The sequence below is a fragment of the Lolium perenne genome, chromosome 4 (genome assembly GCF_019359855.2).
Source record: "Lolium perenne isolate Kyuss_39 chromosome 4, Kyuss_2.0, whole genome shotgun sequence".
In the NCBI taxonomy this organism is placed as follows: domain Eukaryota; kingdom Viridiplantae; phylum Streptophyta; class Magnoliopsida; order Poales; family Poaceae; genus Lolium; species Lolium perenne.
Genome location: NC_067247.2, coordinates 84,897,940 through 84,916,822, shown reverse-complemented (window position 1 = coordinate 84,916,822; position 18,883 = coordinate 84,897,940). Strand labels below are relative to the sequence as shown.

At 46.3% G+C, this 18,883-nt stretch overlaps 1 protein-coding gene across 1 annotated transcript; it reads left to right on the top strand.

The window, feature by feature from the left end:
- Nucleotides 1-4,154: 4,154 nt before the first annotated feature.
- LOC127293176 (glutamine synthetase cytosolic isozyme 1-3) lies at nt 4,155-7,309 on the top strand. The gene is made up of 13 exons (XM_051322743.2): nt 4,155-4,367; nt 4,602-4,641; nt 4,900-5,003; nt 5,174-5,222; nt 5,382-5,488; nt 5,585-5,672; nt 5,864-5,992; nt 6,114-6,188; nt 6,271-6,324; nt 6,464-6,501; nt 6,594-6,753; nt 6,863-6,923; nt 7,014-7,309. The coding sequence occupies exons 1-13, from the start codon at nt 4,294-4,296 to the stop codon at nt 7,124-7,126; spliced, it is 1,092 nt and encodes a 363-aa protein (XP_051178703.1). The 5' UTR covers nt 4,155-4,293; the 3' UTR covers nt 7,127-7,309.
- Nucleotides 7,310-18,883: the final 11,574 nt, after the last annotated feature.

Here is an 18,883-nt window from a genome sequence, read left to right as displayed (position 1 = left end):
CAGCTAGCACGGCATGCACTTCTCTAGTGACCGAAGGTTGCCAGCCGTGGACCTGTTCAGTACCTTCAGCTGGACGAAGACGTAATTGCTCAAACAAAAGGTTAAGTGTGGCAGTTTTAATTAGAGTGGTGTTGTGTCTAAAACATGAAACATCTGGGTTATTTAGACTTCTTTCCCTAACTTACCCTTCAATGAAGGGGGGACATCGGAGCACTCCCCCGTTAACACTAGAGTGTGCAACAGCAACAACAGTTGGGCTGACGATCTTAGAACTCACGTTCCTCCCTTTGTGAACAATGTGCCCGAAAGTGTCTTCAGCTCTGGATTGCGCTTGCCGATGTGGATCAGAGATGCCTCGAAGCTGGATACGTTCAGTTGGCCATAGTCGAGTTCCAAAGAATACACCACGCAGGGGGGCATCAGATTCTTGCTTGCCAAAGCCATCTGGCAGCACTTTTTTCCTATGGTTCTTTTTCCATCATGGATGGATCCGAGATAAGGTTTAAGGAAGATAAATGGTTGGGAGCAATCACCCACCGAAAACAATATTCAGCTTTGTACAATATTGTACGTCATAAAGGGGATACCTTGCAGAAGGTGATGGAAATTCATGCGAGATTTTATTAGACCTCGGTTGGCTTCATGAAATGAATTGCTACAAAGATTAGCTTCAGTCTATTTGGTACAAAGGTCTGATGAATTCCGCTCGGTACTTACCAAGAATGGTGTATTCTTCGTAGGATCCATGTATAAAGCTATAATCAAACCCATTCAACCAGTTTTAAATAATAGATCTATTCGGAAGATGAAGATAGCACTAAAAATTAAGGTGATTGTGTGGTACCTTTGTCGTGGTGTTATCCTTACTAAAGAACACCTTGCAAAACGCAAGGGTGTACGAAATATGTTTTCTGACACGAAAAGGAGACGATAAAACACTTGTTCTTCCTGTCTCAGTTTGCTAGATCTATATGGTCAATCATTTATATAGGTTCTACCTTATAACCCCCATCCCCACGCAGCGTTGCAAATATTTTTGGCAACTGGATAAATGGGGTGGATCCTAGGTTCTAGATTCTTATCAGAGTGTAAGCGGTAGCCATTATATGGTCGCTTTGGCTATGTAGGAATGCCATGATTTTTAATGATACAAAATATTCTCTTATGTAGGTCATCTACCGGTGTACTGCTATGCTCCGTTTATGGTCTTCGCTTCAGCACTTGGAGGACCACGCCCCCTTTATGGAGGTGTCTACACGATTGGAGAATATGGCCAAGGAGTTTATTACCCATCATGGGTGACTGCATAATCCTAGGATTACAGCTCCTATGGCGTAATTAGCTCCTCATACTTTTAAGAGTTTTTTGTAATTTTATTTCTATGACACTATACTTCGTTGGATGGTTGTGTGTATCTTAGCTATGCAGAGGCCGGGTGTATTGCTTTCTTGAGTAATAAAGCGCCCTTTATCGAAGACAAAAAGCCATCTGGAAGAGCAATGCTGCCCCTAAGAGCATGATCTACCTCTGGCTAGTTGTGCAACACCGTATTTGGACCTCCAAACGTCGCATGCGCCATGGACTTCAGAAGCAAACCTCTCATTGGAGGAGGACACCCTGGAGCATATTCTGAGGCATTGCATTTTCGAGAGGGAGGTCTGGCACAACTGATATCGGGCGTTACACATTACAACTCGACTCAAATCCCTACGCCTGACATAACATTGGGGGAGTGGTGTCTTCGTGAGCGATGAAGGTTCAGGAAAATATAATATATTAATATCGCGAAGATTCCAATTACACCTAGCCTCTGCAACAATGCAATACTCTAAAGGTAATACAGATGCACACAGCTAAAAAGAAGAAGAAGCTAAAAAAGAAAAAGCCCTGATATAGTGTTCCATCATTACATCAGCAACACAAACACCACCATGGTCCATGACAACACCTGAAGTTCAAGTTCTACAAAAACGACGCCTCCAAGAAGGAAACAGTGCACAAGCACCGTCGTAGCCCGATCATAGATCACAGATTTTCACCCTGAAGCAAGTCCCCGCTCTCAAAATAATGCCTTTAACAAGACCATTGCTAGGCTCAACCAGTTAAGGCCCGACCTTGAATTTTCACCATTAAAGGTATGTCATTTAACTTCTCCTATGTTGATGCCCCAACTTGCATGCTTGTTTGTTGGGAACTGTGGAATGCGAGGAATGTTGAAGTGTTCAAAAACATGTCACTATGTCGTGGTAATCTTTATCAATCTTTAAAAAAAAGAAACAACACTTCATGGCATCAGTAGGGTGAAGCATGTGTAAAACATCATGATCCGAGAGTACTTGCTAGGGTTTTTTTGTCCCTTTGGGCCATGTTTCTAATCAATCTAAAGTTATTTTGCTTAGTTAATGAAAATCGCAAAGATCTTTCCCTTGTTTAAAAAACTGTAAATATTCATTTCTCAACCGAAATTTATGTACAAAAAAAGACCACTAGGTAGGAAGAGCACATGTGGCAGCATATTAAGAAAGGAAGAGCTCTAGGTGGGGCTCGAACCCATGACGCATGAACGGCCATGGAAAGGGACGCATGTAGCTACCAATTGGGCGACGCCTAGTTCCCCCGCAAAAAAGAGACTGGTAGGAGAGATGAGACCCCTACGACAATATATTTGGATGAAAAGCCCTAGATGAGACACAGTAAGAAGCCGGGGCTCGATCTCATGCGCGGGAGAGTGTGTAGAAAGAGAGACTCTGATAAGTTCCCGCCCTAGTCTGTTCATTAAGGTTCATTGAAAGGCTGTCAAAAGAACATTAATATGCATTCTATCCAGCTCTTTAAAAAGGAAGGTGTGTACTATATCGGTTTGTCACAACCTCATGAAACCACGTTACGCATTATGTTATCCCACAAGGGGATAGAGAGTGATGCCACCGGAGGTACGAAAGCTAAGCTAGTTGCTTTCCAATGTCCCAAGTATCCCACGTCACCGTCCGTGGCCGCTAGGAAAGATCCGATAGTCCACGCTACAAGATTTCCAAAGCTATGGCGTAGGGCCTGGAGGACGTTTTCCCTTTAGCGGTAGTGCGTGGTCATGGTCAGCTAGGCGCATCACGCAAACCGAGCAACCTTCATGCATAAGCAAAGATGCCCGACATTGCTTGGCCATGTACACATATGTGGATGGCTACCGCCATGGATTACCACCTCTCGCCTACCATAACCACGTCGGACACAACCACGAGGTAGGCGGAAATGCCACCATACGGCGGCAATAAGGGAGGCTACCGCCATGGATTTACCACATCTCACCTTCGATGTATTTTTTAGCATAAACACGAGGTTTGAACGGACTCGATCCGTTTGAGTCGACGCGTTTAATACCCATTCGGTTTGTCGCAATATGGTAGCGGTACGTGCAAGACCCAGACAGAAGACAGCAGTCCACACCACAGGAAAGTATCAGACTGTCGTGTGTCATTGTCCTCAACGTCCTGATCGCACTCAACGATTTTGACGGGCTCGACAACCTTTATTGGCCTTTTCACTCGCAAGAACAGCTGGTAGGGAACGCAGCGATTCTACCGGCTCCGGTAGGTAAAGGAGTGATGACATCATGCTGATGTCACCCATGTGTTGATTTAGTTTTCAAAAATTTGTGAAATATTTCTGAAATTTGTAAAACATGTTTGTATTTACTGTTCAAAGTATGTTTCAGAAAGTTTCACAAAGTTTCACATCTGTTGTTAACGTGTTTATGAAACCTGTGAAATATTTTCTACTGTTTAAATTTGTTTCAATTATGTTTCAATTTTCTCAAAAAGGGAACAAAAAGTTTCACCAATCTCAAAGCATAATGTGTGGTGGATGACACTCCTGCACATACAGTTGCCTGTAAAAAGGAGTTTTCGCAGCTGGTAGGCTGGTGCGCGGATCAGCGCGCGCTGGCTCGGCCGGCCTGTGTGCACGCTAGCGCGTCCCGTGTACGTGTGCACCGGTGGTGCCACACGGACAGCCGTACGTTATGTACGCCCAGTCACAGATTTCGAGAACCCCGCCAGAGAGTCAGCATCACCAACCTTTCAGGCAGGCCTCGTCACTACTTATAGAGGGGCTTATGTGTCCACCCACCTCGACTCAGATCAGTATTAGTTCAGGACCAAATCACACGCTCACTCTGCATTTCCAAGAGAACTATCTAGGCTGCCACCGGAATACCTCTCCAGCCTTGCTCTTCCTCCTTCCTCCGGTGGAAGAAGAAGAAACGAAACCGTCAGCACCAGCTGAGCGCCGGCCGCCATGTCTCTGCTCACCGATCTCCTCAACCTCGACCTATCCGACTGCACCGGCAAGATCATCGCCGAGTACATATGGTAAGATTGCTCCTCCACTAACCTCACCTTCTTCGGCAGCGTCCCATCCGATGTTTTTCCCAAGAAAAATCTTGCGTTCCAACTTCACCATCTTGTCTTGTGGGTTTTCTTTTCCTCTCAGTCCAGTTAAAATGTTCTGTTTTCCGTCGTTTTAATCAATGACATCTTTCTCGATCTCTTCTACCAATTACCTTTTTATAGGTCTCATTAATCTACTTCCGTTGTGTAATCCAGGGTCGGCGGCACCGGGATGGATGTGAGGAGCAAAGCCAGGGTAAGCCCTCTTCCTATCCTACTACCCTCATAGCTCCAGCTCTAAATTTCTTGTACTCCTACTAGACTCAGCGTCGCGGCTTTTTCTAGATATGGATATATCGATCGAGACGTATTTCAGCGTCTAGATAGATATATGGCACTTAGACAAAGCCGTGACACTTACTTAGTTTGAAACGGAGGCAATATTTCTTAGCCATGAAGGCATTGCAAGTTCTGGCAATTCTTGAGCCGTCAAATGTCTTTACTGAATCACCAGACGCTGCCTGGACCCGTCGATGACCCCAGCAAGCTTCCAAACTGGAATTTTGACGGCTCCAGCACAGGACAAGCCACGGGTGACGACAGCGAAGTCATCCTCCGGTACGCTCTTGGTTACACACACACACACTCTCTCTCTCTCTCTTTAATGGAAACTCTTGATTACACTCTTAATTTAGTCCTACCTTGATTTGCGTGCCTTGAGGTTGAACTAAATTTGTCCTTTTCTCCAAACATGAACTAATATGTCTTCGCATTTTGCTTCTGTCAAGCCCTCAAGCCATCTTCAGGGATCCGTTCAGGAAGGGGAATAACATCCTGGTAAAATCAACAACCTCCTTTCGTCATCTCAAAAAAAAAAAACCTTGTTTCGTATAACACAAAAGTTTACGGCATTTTTTTTTTTGTGAGAACGGAATTTTATAATTTTCCATTCTCCAAATTTTCACCTAATTTTGAGCCCTGTATATATATATATAGGTTATCTGTGACTGCTACTCACCTACCGGAGAGCCGATTCCGTCCAACAAACGGTATAACGCGGAAAGGATATTCAGCCATCCAGATGTCAAGGCTGAAGAACCATGGTCGGTACTCAGTATCTCAGCCAATTTACAGCACAAATAATCAATTTATTTTGTTCCAACTAATCGTGTTGTGCCTCTCATATTGCGAAATTCAAGGTATGGGATCGAGCAGGAGTACACCCTTCTTCAGAAGGACACCAACTGGCCTATTGGATGGCCACTAGGGGGCTACCCTGGTCCTCAGGTAACTAGGCATGTCGCAGATTGCAGCAATCTTAACCGAGATCCATCCCATATGCAAGGATGGAAACTTAGTTGCAGACGCTACATCTTAGCTCAGCACTTGCTGATAACAACTTCAAAAATGCTGAGCTGACAGAGTAAGCCGTGCTTGCCAATCCTACTTCAGTAATGAACGATGAAATCGTGTGACAGGGACCATATTACTGCGCCGCCGGTGCGGATAAATCCTACGGGCGCGACATCGTCGACGCGCACTACAAGGCCTGCCTCTATGCCGGCATCAACATCGGTGGCATCAATGCAGAGGTTATGCCAGGACAGGTAGTTTTCAGGCGCACAAAATTACCTTCATATGAACTGAACCTTGCCTGCCTGCTATATTCCGATGCATGTTCTTTCATCAGATTCTTCATGTACTTGTTGTTGTCTGAACTCTGAACAGTGGGAGTTCCAAGTCGGCCCTTCCGTTGGCATCTCAGCTGGCGACCAGCTCTGGGCGGCTCGCTACATTCTGGAGGTAAGAACTGCCTCGACTTGTTAACTGAAATGGAACTTTCAAGGTTTTCATTTGGTTTATTTAACCTGTGTGTGCCTAACAGAGGATCACCGAGATCGCTGGTGTCGTCGTCTCCTTCGACCCCAAGCCGATTCCCGTGAGCATCTCTTCCTCTGCTGCTTTTTTCCCTAAAACTTTCAGCTCGATCTGCTGTTGCATCGGGCATCGGCCACATGGTCATTACTCATTAGCATCAGGCGTCAACCGTAACTCTCGTTGTATGTGTTTGACTGCAGGGAGAATGGAATGGTGCTGGTGCTCACGTCAACTACAGGTAAGAAAAGGAGAGCTAGTGGGCGAATGCATCATCATCGTCTACGACTCTTGTGTTATGACATTTCTCCTGTTGTGCTTCTCTCAATGCAGCACGAAGTCGATGAGGAGCGAAGGCGGGTACGAACTGATCAAGAAGGCGATCAAGAAGCTGGAGGCGCGGCACATAGAGCACATCGCCGCCTACGGAGAAGGCAACGAGCGGCGGCTCACCGGCCGCCACGAGACCGCCGACATCAACACCTTCACATGGGTAAAACACTAAAACTTGATACTGACAAGCCCTAGCAACGGCATGTTTAGACTTCAGAGTCGCGCTCTCTCATCTTACCTGCTTCTGGATGTTGTTGTGTGTATTCCAGGGCGTGGCGAACCGTGGCGCGTCAGTTCGGGTTGGCCGCGACACCGAGAAGGAAGGCAAAGGTGAGACCCCAGAGATAATGGCTGCCTTCTTGCCGGTGACGAAGTGCTCTGGATTTTGCGCCGGTGTGTTGATTGGCTTTTCTATTTCAGGTTACTTCGAGGACCGGAGGCCGTCGTCCAACATGGATCCCTACGTCGTCACCTCCATGATCGCCGAGACCACCGTCCTCTGCAACAGCAATCTCTCCAATGGCAGCATGTAGAATGTGTTCATTCTGTGGTCTGCACTACCAATGTGGCCGAGTGTATGTGTTGCGGTGCTGTATGAGACTGGCGGATAGGGTCAGAGACTTCGTTTGAATAACAAATCAATAACAGAAGCAATGTGCTTAGCATCGTAACTGGTTGTACATTTCTCACTCGCCCTGAACTTTGTGGCTTGTAAACCTCAGTGTGACTTGTGTTCATCGTTATGAATTCGGCCGGGAGAGGATCTCGCGTGCTTTGTTTTCCCAGGATATTAATCAACCACAAACAAACTAACTAAACCAACGAGTGGCGCCATCTATCTGAGGTTTGCCAATGGACTCCAGTCTAGTGCATGGTTACGGCGTCGTCTTATTCAAGGACCGTGGGATTTCAATGGCTTCTTCTAGCATGGTGGCTCAATGGCTATGACTCAGGGTTATCCCTATGTGTAGCCCGGAGCATTGCTTTTATGCATCCGGCTGAGAGGAAAACATCACCGTTCAGCGAAAACGTAACATGGAACATTTACTCTATATGAGCATCTCCAGCCGCGTCCCCCAAAGTGTCTTCCAAACCGCGCCGGATTGAGCGTGGGGGACGTGTTTTGTTCGTGCCGCCTTTGGGGGACTTCGCTCCCCAGCCGCGTCCCCCAAACGCCGCCCCCAATCAGGAATTCAAATTGTTGCATTCAAAAGAGATCGTTCCCGCCGAATCGTCACGATCAGAGTAGCGGCGATCAAAGTACTAGGCGCGCGATCATATTACAGATCATAGTGCATGCTAAATTAGAAGAAGGGGTTGGTCGTCGGCGATGTATCCTGAGTCAACGCAGGCCCGGCGATCACGATGACCTCGTCGCGATCTGCCTGGTGCTGTGCATGCTCCGTCTGCTCCGCCGCCGTCGCATAGGCCGACGACGGTGTAGCAGTCAGCGACGCGTCAGCCGGCTCTTGCTCCGCGGTTGCTGCCGTTGCCGCTGCCGCTTCCTGGGCTGCCGCGTCGGCCGCCACCATTTTGGCTTCGATGTCGTCGAGGATCTGGCCTTTGAAGAAGTTGTGCGCCGCCCGCGTCCGGGGAGACATTCCCTCTGTCGACGCTCTAAGCAGGGACATGTCGTCCCTGCGTTTCTTGAGCTCCAACTTCTCCTCTTGCCTCTTGAGCAGCTTGGCCCACCTTTGGTCGGTCTTCTTTTCGCTGGAGAGAAAGGTCGAGGAGATGTCCGCGAGGCATTTCGTGATCGACGCCTGCGTCTTCTCACACGACGTGGCGTCGGCCAAGGCGGCCTTGGCAGCCTTGTTGCCAGTAGGACGCCCTGCCGACGTTGCCAGCGGCGCGTCCAGATCAATGGCGTACTTCCCCTTGGACAGCGATAGGCGCGTCAACCGCCATTTCTCGTTCCCTTTGAGCTTGGTATAGCAATGCATCAGCGCGAACGACTTATGCCCTTCTGAGTTCCTCGCGTAAACCTCCATGGCCCTATCAAACTAGACAAAGGAAGCGGAATCATTTCATCGAACACAATGTAGGCGCTACAGATTATGGAAGAAAGAGTCGTACCATTTGGGAGAGGTCGGCGCCGCTCTCGGCTCTGGTCACTAACTCGTGATGGTATCCATGGAAGGAGTTCACCGACGCCTGGATGATGGCCCATCGCGTCGACATTGCCTTTTGGCTCCTCTTCATTGTAACTTTCTTGTAGTCGCTGTTGATGAGCTTGCGCTCATCGAACTCGGCCTTGATCCTCGCCCAATACTTCCCGTATTTTTGGTTGGCGCCGATGATGGAGTCATGGCTCACCGTCGCCCACGACTCGCACAGACAAAGATCCTCCAAAACCGTCCACTTGGGGCCTCGTGTGCCCGACGCCTTCTTCTTCTTTTTCTTCTTCACGCCGTCCGCGTCTACCTCCACGAGATCATCGTCACCAGCACCCTCCTCGTCCTCTTCCGCGCCGCCCTCGCCGCCCTGTTCGTCCTCGTCGTCCTCGTCCTCCACCTCCTCCTCTTCATCGTCCTCCTCGTCCTCACTCCCGCCCTCTTCCTCAGCACCCTACGCACCGGCGCCCTCGAATTCGAGCGGCCCCCTGCGGCCACTAAAAGGGTCGCCGTCCGCACCGGGTCCTGGCTGTTGGAGATATGCCCAAGAGGCAATAATAAAAGTGGTTATTATATATCTTTGTGTTTATGATAAATTTTTATATACCATGCTATAATTGTATTAACCGAAACATTGATACATGTATGTAAACAACAATGAGTCCCTAGGAAGCCTCTTAACTAGCTTGTTGATTAATAGATGATCATAGTTTCATGATCATGAACATTGGATGTTATTAATAACAAGGTTATGTCATTATATGAATGATGTAATGAACACACCCAATTAAGCGTAGCATAAGATCACGTCATTAAGTTATTTTCTATAAGCTTTCGATACATAGTTACCTAGTCCTTTCGACCATGAGATCATGTAAATCACTTATACCGGAAAGGTACTTTGATTACATCAAACGCCACTGCGTAAATGGGTGGTTATAAAGATGGGATTAAGTATCCGGAAAGTATGAGTTGAGGCATATGGATCAACAGTGGGATTTGTCCATCCTGATGACGGATAGATATACTCTGGGCCCTCTCGGTGGAATGTCGTCTAAATAGCTTGCAAGCATATGAATGGTTCATAAGAGACCACATACCACGGTACGAGTAAAGAGTACTTGTCAGGAGAAGAGGTTGAACAAGGTATAGAGATACCGATGATCAAACCTCGGACAAGTAAAATATTGCGTGACAAAGGGAATTGGTATCGTATGTGAATGGTTCATTCGATCACTAAAGTCCTCGTTGAATATGTGGGAGCCATTATGGATCTCCAGATCCCGCTATTGGTTATTGGTCGGAGAGAGTTCTCAACCATGTCCACATAGTTCGCGGACCGTAGGGTGACACACTTAAGGTTTGATGTCGTATTAGTAGATATTGAATATGGAATGGAGTTCGAAGTTTTGTTCGGAGTCTCGGATGGGATCCAGGACATCACGAGGAGTTCCGGAATGGTCCGGAGAATAAGATTCATATATAGGAAGTCATTTTATAAGTTTGAAAATGATCCGGTGCATTTATGGAAGGTTCTAGAAGGTTCTAGAAAATTCTGGAAGAAATCACTATGGAAGGCGGAGTCCCGGAGGGACTCCACCTAGCATGGCCGGCCAACCCTAGGGGGTGGAGTCCCAGGTGGACTCCACCAAGGGTGGCCGGCCACCCCCCCTCATGGAAGGGTGGGAGTCCCACCTCAAGTGGGAATCCCACCTTGGGTAGGTTTCCCTACACATGGAAGGTTTTGGGTTAGGGTCTTATTCGAAGACTTGTGGTCCAACACTTGGGGGTTCCACCTATATAATGAGGAGCAAGGGGAGGGGCCCGGCCACCTCAAGCCAAAGCCTTCGCCGCACCCCATAGTGGCCGGCCACTCCCTCTCCCAAACCCTAGCCGCCCCACCTCCTCCACCTCTCCCGCAAATGCTTAGCGAAGCTCCGCCGGAGATCTCCATCGACACCGCCACCACGCCGTCGTGCTGCCGGGATTCAAGGAGGAGCTACTACTTCTGCTGCCCGCTGGAACGGGGAGAAGGACGTCGTCTTCATCAACACCGAACGTGTGACCGAGTACGGAGGTGCTGCCAGATTGTGGCACCGTCAAGATCTTCTACGCGCTTTTGAAAGCGGCAAGTGATCATCTTCTGCAACAACGAGAGCCTCCTCTCGTAGGCTTTGGAAATCTTCAAGGGTTAGTCTCGTTCATCCCCTCGTTGCTACCGTCTTCTAGATTGCATCTTGGCTTGGATTGCGTTCTCGCGGTAGGAAATTTTTTGTTTTCTATGCTACGAATCCCTACAGTGGTATCAGAGCCGTGTCTATGCACAATGGTAAGGAAATCGGTAATCGTTAACTGCTCGACCGGCTTGGGAGTAGCGATTAATCGGAATTCGGACGAGTAACTGATTTAATTGGTCGGCTATTAATCGGTGTAACCTACACAAATTAGCACGTAAAAACAGTGTTTATAAGAAAAGTAATAGTATATGAGCCTCTATATGTCTGACCCTACTTCTCTAGCGCCTAAAATCCCAGAAAAAACATGTATGCTTGTCTATCGTGACCTAATCTTCCAGGTCACGAGCGAATTAGGATCCACTAGTCGAAGCCACGTTTCTTTCCACTTCTTATCCTCTCACATCTGAAGTTTATCTTCTGTCACCACCTACCTAGGGTACGACACCTCTTACACCTCAACCACCTAACCTATCGATGGCGCCCTTGAGCTCCTGCACGAGCTACTCAAGGTGGTCGAGCTTCTGTATCTAGGCAACTGAGAGTAACTGGTCTGAGAGGGCAAGGAACTAGTTGGCGATAACGTAATTCGAGCTGTTAGAGGCTACAATCAAGCGGGAGCTTTGCAAAACCTACTTTATTGGGGAGGGGTAGCGCATGTACTAGCTATATGCATTGAAAAGTTTCTAACTTTTTTGACCATGTGCAGTAGTTAATCGGGAACATACCTAGTAATCGGACTTTCGGTACGATTAATCGGGCTAAAGGATTAACAGAAGAGATTAATGGTAATCGACACGGCCATGCCCCTAGTAGCGATTAATCGGCCTAGTAATCGCTGAATCGGCCTAGTTTTTGAACAATGTCTATGCATAGATGGTTGCACGAGTAGAACACAATTGTTTTGTGGGCGTTGATGCTTTGTTGTCTTTAGTTTGAGTACTTTGCATCTTTGTGGCATAGTGGGATGAAGCGGCTCGGGCTAACTTTACATGACCGCGTTCATGAGATTTGCTCCACGCTCGACATGCAACTTGTATTGCATAAGTGGCTTTGCGGGTGTCTGTCTCTCCTACTATAGTGAAGATTCAATTTACTCTTCTATTGACAACACTAGTATCACCGTTGTAGTTCATGTTCGTAGGTAGATTAGATCTTACTCGAAAACCCTAAACCACGTAAAATATGCAAACCAAATTAGAGAACGTCTAACTTGTTTTTGCAGGGTTTGGTGATGTGATATGGCCATAATGTGATGATGAATATGTATGAGATGATCATTATTGTATTGTGGCAACCGGCAGGAGCCTTATGGTTGTCTTTAAATTTCATATTGAGTAGTATTTCAAAGTAGTTGTAATAGTTGCTACATGGGAGAACAATCATGAAGACGGCGCCATTGACCTTGACGCTACACCGACGATGATGGAGATCATGCCCGTTGATGATGGAGATCATGTCCGTGCTTTGGAGATGAAGATCAAAGGCGCAAAGACAAAGGGGCCATATCATATCACATATGAATTGCATGTGATGTTAATCCTTTTTATGCATCTTATTTTGCTTAGATCGCGACGGTAGCATTATAAGATGACCCCTCTCACTAAAATATCAAGATAATAAAGTGTTCATCCTTAGTAGCACCGTTACTAATACTTGTCGTTTCGAAACATCTCGTGATGATCGGGTATGATAGATTCAACAAGTGTATACAACGGGTGCAAGCCAGTTTTGCACACGCGGATACTAAGTTTGCCTTGACGAGACTAGCATGTACATACATGGTCTCGGAACACGTGATACCGAAAGGTAGAGCATGAATCATATGATTGATATGATGAACACTTTGAGTGTTCGCCATTAATATTACATCTTGTCTCGTGATGATCGAACTTGGTGTGGTGGATTTGGTTTGTGTGATCACTAAGACAATTCGAGGGATATTGTTTTGAGTGGGACTTCACCTAGTTTTTAATTTTGTTAAATTAAAATTTGAACTCAATTTTTCATAAACATTAGTCTAAACTATTGCAAATATATGTTGTAGATTATGGCGTCCCCAATCAATTTTAACCAGTTCCTAGAGAAAGAAAAGTTTAAGAGCAACAGTAGCAACTTCACCGACTGGTTCCGTCATGTGAGGATTTTCCTCGCTGGTGGAAACCTGTAATATGTGCTTGATGCACCGCTAGGTGACCCTCCTGTAGAAACTGAAACCGATGAAGTAAAGAATGTTTACGAGACTCGGAAAACTCGGTACTCTCAAGTTCAGTGTGCCATCCTATGCAGTCTGGAAGCCGATCTTCAAAAATGTTTTGAGCACCACGATCCTCATGAGTTGGTCAATGAGCTGAAAGCTATCTTTGAAACTCATGCGGCCGTGGAATGCTATGAAACATCAAAACACTTCTTCAGTTGTATGATGGAAGAAGGCAGCTCCGTTAGTGAGCACATGCTCGCCATGACCGGGCATGCGAAGAAACTCAGTGATCTGGGAATAGTGATTCCTAATAGACTGTGGATTAATCGTGTCCTTCAATCACTGCCACCTAGTTACAAGAACTTTGTGATGAACTACAATATGCAGAATATGAACAAAGAGTTATCTGAACTCTTCGCCATGCTGAAATCTGCTGAGATTGAGATCAAGAAAGAGCACCAAGTGTTGATGGTCAACAAGACCACCAGTTTCAAGAAACATGGCAAGTCTAAAGGCAAATTCAAGAAGGGTGGCAAGAAAGCTGTCACGCCTCCTGTGAAACCTAAGACTGGCCCTAAGCCTGATGTTGAGTGCTATTACTGCAAGGAGAAGGGACACTAGAAGCCTAATTGCTCCAAGTATTTGGCTGATCTGAAGAGCGGCCTTGTCAAGAAGAAGAAAGAAGGTATATCTGATATACATGTTATAGATGTTTATCGTACTGGTTCTCGTACTAGTACCTGGGTATTTGATACTGGTTCGTTGCTCATATTTGTAACTCGAAACAGGAACTAAAGAATAAACGAAGACTATTGAAGGATGAAGTGACGATGCGCGTTGGAAATGGATCCAAGGTCAATGTGATCGCAGTCGGCACACTCCCTCTACATCTACCTTCGGGATTAGTTTTAAACCTCAATAATTGTTATTTTGTACCCGCGTTGAGCATGAACATTATATCTGGATCTTGTTTAATGCAAGACGGTTATTCATTCAAGTCTGAGAATAATGGTTGTTCTATTTTTATGAATAATATCTTTTATGGTCGAGCACCTGAGAAGAATGGTTTATTTCTATTAGATCTCGATAGTAGTGATACACATGTTCATAACGTTGATGCTCAACGAATTAAATTGAATGATAATACTACTTATATGTGGCACTGTCGTCTTGGTCATATTGGAGTGAAACGCTTGAAGAAACTCCATACCGATGGATTACTTGAATCACTTGACTTTGAGTCACTTGATAGATGCGAAGCATGTCTAATGGGAAAAATGACTAAGACTCCATTCTCTGGTATTATGGAGCGAGCTACAGACTTATTGGAAATCATACATACCGATGTGTGCGGACCAATGAGTGTAGCCTCGCGCAGTGGTTATCGTTATGTTCTAACCTTCACAGACGATCTGAGTAGATATGGGTATATGTAAGGGTATTTTACCCTTATCCATTATTTTGGTAACAATGACACCGTGCTAGTGTATTTGGACTAATACATGACTACAAGATGATTCCCAGGTATTATCCAAAGAGGTATAAAGGTGTATCAATGGAAGAAGAAGGCAATGGAGACCCCCCCAATTCGACGAAAGAATCAACAGGATTTTCCTGTGTCTGGCCGGTCACTGGCCCGGTCGGACCGGCCCTGGCACCGGCCAGCCCAGTCAGGACCGGCTCCGGCGCTTGTGCCATCCGGGCAGGATCCAGTAAAGGGGGCAAGCCCTCCGGTCGTCGCCCGGTCTCCAGCCCGGTTAGGACCGGCGCATCCGGTCACCGGCCCGGTCGGACCGGGCTACCGACCGGCTGCCCCGGCGCCAACCAGATTTCGCGCTTGTGCCATCCGGGCGCATTCCAGTAAGCCCAGAAGCTCCTCCGGTCTAGTTCCGGTCCCTGCTCCGGTTGAAACCGGCCGGCCCGGTCGAGAGCCCGGTCTGACCGGCCTGTGCGCCGGCCGGCCCGGCGCCAAACCCGGTCAACCGGATTCCTCGAAGAAAATCTGATGTGGCAAGTTGACCAACGGCCATTTTTCGAAGAACACTATAAATAGGCCTTCTCCTACCTCTGAACAGTTAGGCAACATACTACAAGCTGTTCTTGAGCTCTCTCTCTCTTACTCCATTGTTAGAAACACCAAAAGCCTCCGATCTCCCTCCTCCACCCAAACTCAAATCCCTCAGGAATCACTAGAGGAGGACCCGATCTACTGTTCTACCAAGCCAAATCTCATTCCCCCTTGTATTCATCGAGAAGCTTGCTTCCTAGGGTTCCTTGGAAACCCTAGGTGGGCAAGAGGAGCCCGGAAGCATCCGGGCTGTGGATTTGCTCCGGGCAAGATTGTGAAGGTTTGGAGGCTACCTCAAAGTCTACCACAAGTGAGTGAGCTATTCCTTCGTGGGATAGGCTCCGGAGAATAGGGTGAGCCTTCGTGGCGTGGGGAATCCTTCGTGGGACCTCCACCCCTCCAAACGTGACGTACCTTGTTGCAAAGCAAGGGAACACGGGAATACATCCTCGTCTCCGCGTGCTATCGGTTATCTCTAACCGAACTCCTTACTTGTGATTTAAACTGCCTGAGAGAGCCTTCGTGCTCGAGATAGTTGTATCTTCATATAGGTTGCTTCACCTAGTTTGCATTAGGCTCATCTTTATATTCTGCAAAGCCTAATATTGCAAAGAAAGAATTAAAATTTGTAGAAACCTATTCACCCCCCCCTCTAGGTTTACCATCTCTATACTTTCAATTGGTATCAGAGCCTGGACTCTTATTAAGGGCTTCACCGCCTTAAGAGTGAGATGGATAAACTCTTCGAGGGTCTAGATGACGACTCTAACCTTTCGGTTAAAGAGATGAAATCTAGATTCTTGGCATATGATGCCGAGAAGAAGAAAAAGGAGGATGAGCTACAAAACCAAATGACAGAAATGACTGCCATGCTTAAGAACCTAACTGCGGGTGGAACTCCTAGTGGGGCTTCGGCCTCTAAGGAAACCTACCATGATGTTAACCATGACTATCCCAGAAACACTTCACCCATGCCTCATATAAACCATAGTGGGACCGTTCCCCATTACGATGGAACTCACTTTCCACATTGGAAATCTGCTATGGAATCTCATATTCGCAGCTGCAGTGTGGAGCTATGGGAGCTCATTGTTCATGGACATCGGGAGCCACAAGATCCTACTCGGTTGACCTCCACCGAGTTCTACAACCGTCAAATCAATGCATCCGCACGTGACAAGATTAGAAGTGGCATCAACCGCAAGCTTCTTGATCAAGTCGATGACATTGTCTCCGCTAAAGAGTTGTGGGATCGGATCGTAGTACTCCAAGAGGGAACCGATTTGATCCAATCAGCTCTTTATGAGACCGCAAAGCAAGAGGCCCACCAGTTCATGATTCGAGATGGAGAATCCGTATCCGATGCCTATGCTAGGCTTGGTGCTCTGAAAGTAAGGGTCAAGGGACTTGGTGCTGAGAAGTACAATGACGGCTTCGAGATGAACGAAGCATTCATAAAATCCAAGGTCATTGCTATGATTGCCGTCAAACAAGAAGACACCAACCTTGCACTCAACTTGCAAATCATGACCAAGAGTGCCGATCTCAACTCCGATGATCTAGTCTCCTATGTGGCCGCCAATGAAAGCATGGCCAAAGCCGGAAAGAGGCTCAAGGCAATGAACCGTGTTGATGAAGCCTCACACAACCATGAAGCGTCCAACAACCTTGCTCTCAAAGCTAGAGCCGACCATGAAAGCAAAGAAGACTATGAAATTGAAGAAGATGAAGAGATGACTTCAACTAGTGACATTGCTACCGACTTTGCTTTCTTTGCCAAGAAGTACAAGGCAAAGTTCCCTATGCTCCTCAATGACAAGAAGAAGAAGAGAACTTGCTACAATTGTGATGAAGATAGCCACTTTGCAAATGAGTGCCCTTATGAGAAAAGGGTGGACAAGCCAAGATTCATCAAAGGGCTCAAGCCAAGATTGAAGCCAAACCCAATCAATGACCGATACAAGAAGAACAAGGGAAGAGCCTTTGTTGGGGCCGAGTACTTGTCCGATGATGAAGAGGAAGATGAGGAGAAGGAGGCCGGGGTGGCCGGTTTGGCTTTCTCTAAGCCCGGGTCACTCTTTACATATGACTACTCCAAGGACTACTCCACGGAGAATGATGTTGGATCCTCCTTCATGGCAAGGATAACTCAAGATGATGACTCCGATGACTCTACCTCATCTACAACCATTGGCTCTTGTCTTATGGCAAGGGAAACCAAGGTAATGGAACCTCCACCTTCCCTATCTAGTGTTCTAGATGATGAGAACGAAAATCTAGATGAACTAATTGTGCTTAAGGAACTCTATGATGTTAGATGCACCCTTCGTGGTGAAGCTCTTGTCAAGTTTGATTTCTTGATGGACTCACTCAAAGAAAAGGATGAGTCCATTGAGGAATTAGAATATCAATTGAATGAGAAGGAACGGAGATTCAATCTCCTAAGACAAGAGCTAAAAACCGAAAGGTGCATATCTCAAGGCCTTAAGCAACAAATTGAAACTTATGAACTTGATAAAGTTAAAGACCTAGAAACTATTGATAGGGCTCAATTATTGACCCAAGAGCTCAATGCCTCAAAGGAGGAGCTTGAAGTTGCTCATGCTTCTCTCACTAGGGATCTTGACCACCTTGAAAGAGCTAACAAGCTTGTCAAGGATGAGCTCAAGAAACTTGGAGAGAACCATGATCTACTTCAAGAATCCTACAAAAAGGCTCTTGGATCAATGAAGGATCCCATTGATGGTGAAAAGCTTGCTTGTTCCTCCATTTCCTTTACTAGTGAGCATGCTAAACTTGTTGAGGAACATATTCGTTTACAAGAGGAACTCTCTTTGCATGTTGAGACCAATGCATATCTTGAGTCCTTGGTGACCAAATATGGTCTTGACTATCATCCTAATGAATCTTCTTGTGAGCAAGCATCTATTCTTGAGGAAAATGTTAGGCTAACAAAGGAACTTGCAAAGTTCACCACCGCCAAGAACAAGATGGGATTGGATGACCTCTTGAGTAAGCAAAGGTCAAACAATCAAAAGTATGGACTTGGATATGTTCCCAAGTCCCACAAGAAGAACAACTACAAGAAGGAGAAACCCGCTCAAGATAAGAACAAGAAGGTCACTAACAATGGCAAAGCCTCAAAGGGCAAAGCCACTAGTGGTGACCGCATGGGGCCAAACGATCACTATGCATTATTTGTTGATTATTATGGTGATGTCTATGCTAACTATGTTGGCCCTCCTAATGGCTATGCTTATAGAGAGTACTCAATTTGGGTACCAAAAGATATTGTTGCCATTGCAAAGGAATCCATTAATCGATGGGTTCCTAAATCCTCTACTTGATTTTGTAGGGGTATTCCTCCGGTGGTCCAAAATGGGTGTTTGATAGTGGATGCACCAATCATATGACCGGAGGAAAAGGTGTGCTTGATCAATTCATTGAAGATATCAACAAGAAGTCAAGCATTACCTTTGGTGACAACTCAAAGGGAAAGGTACTTGGGTATGGCAAGGTAGCAATCTCTAAGGACTTGTGCCTTGAGACGGTTATGCTTGTTGAACACCTTGGCTATAACTTACTTTCTATATATCATCTTGCCGATGCCGGTTACAATTCATATTTCACTAAATATTATGTGCAAGTCTTTAGGAGTGACAATCTCAAATTGG

Excerpts from the sequence above, each read along its gene's own strand:
- LOC127293176 (XM_051322743.2), top strand. The coding sequence starts at position 4,294 with ATGTCTCTGCTCACCGATCTCCTCAACCTCGACCTATCCGACTGCACC. Across the intron at positions 6,189-6,270 it reads CGGCTCGCTACATTCTGGAG|AGGATCACCGAGATCGCTGG; the intron begins GTAAGAACTGCC and ends TGTGCCTAACAG. Across the intron at positions 6,924-7,013 it reads CACCGAGAAGGAAGGCAAAG|GTTACTTCGAGGACCGGAGG; the intron begins GTGAGACCCCAG and ends TTTCTATTTCAG.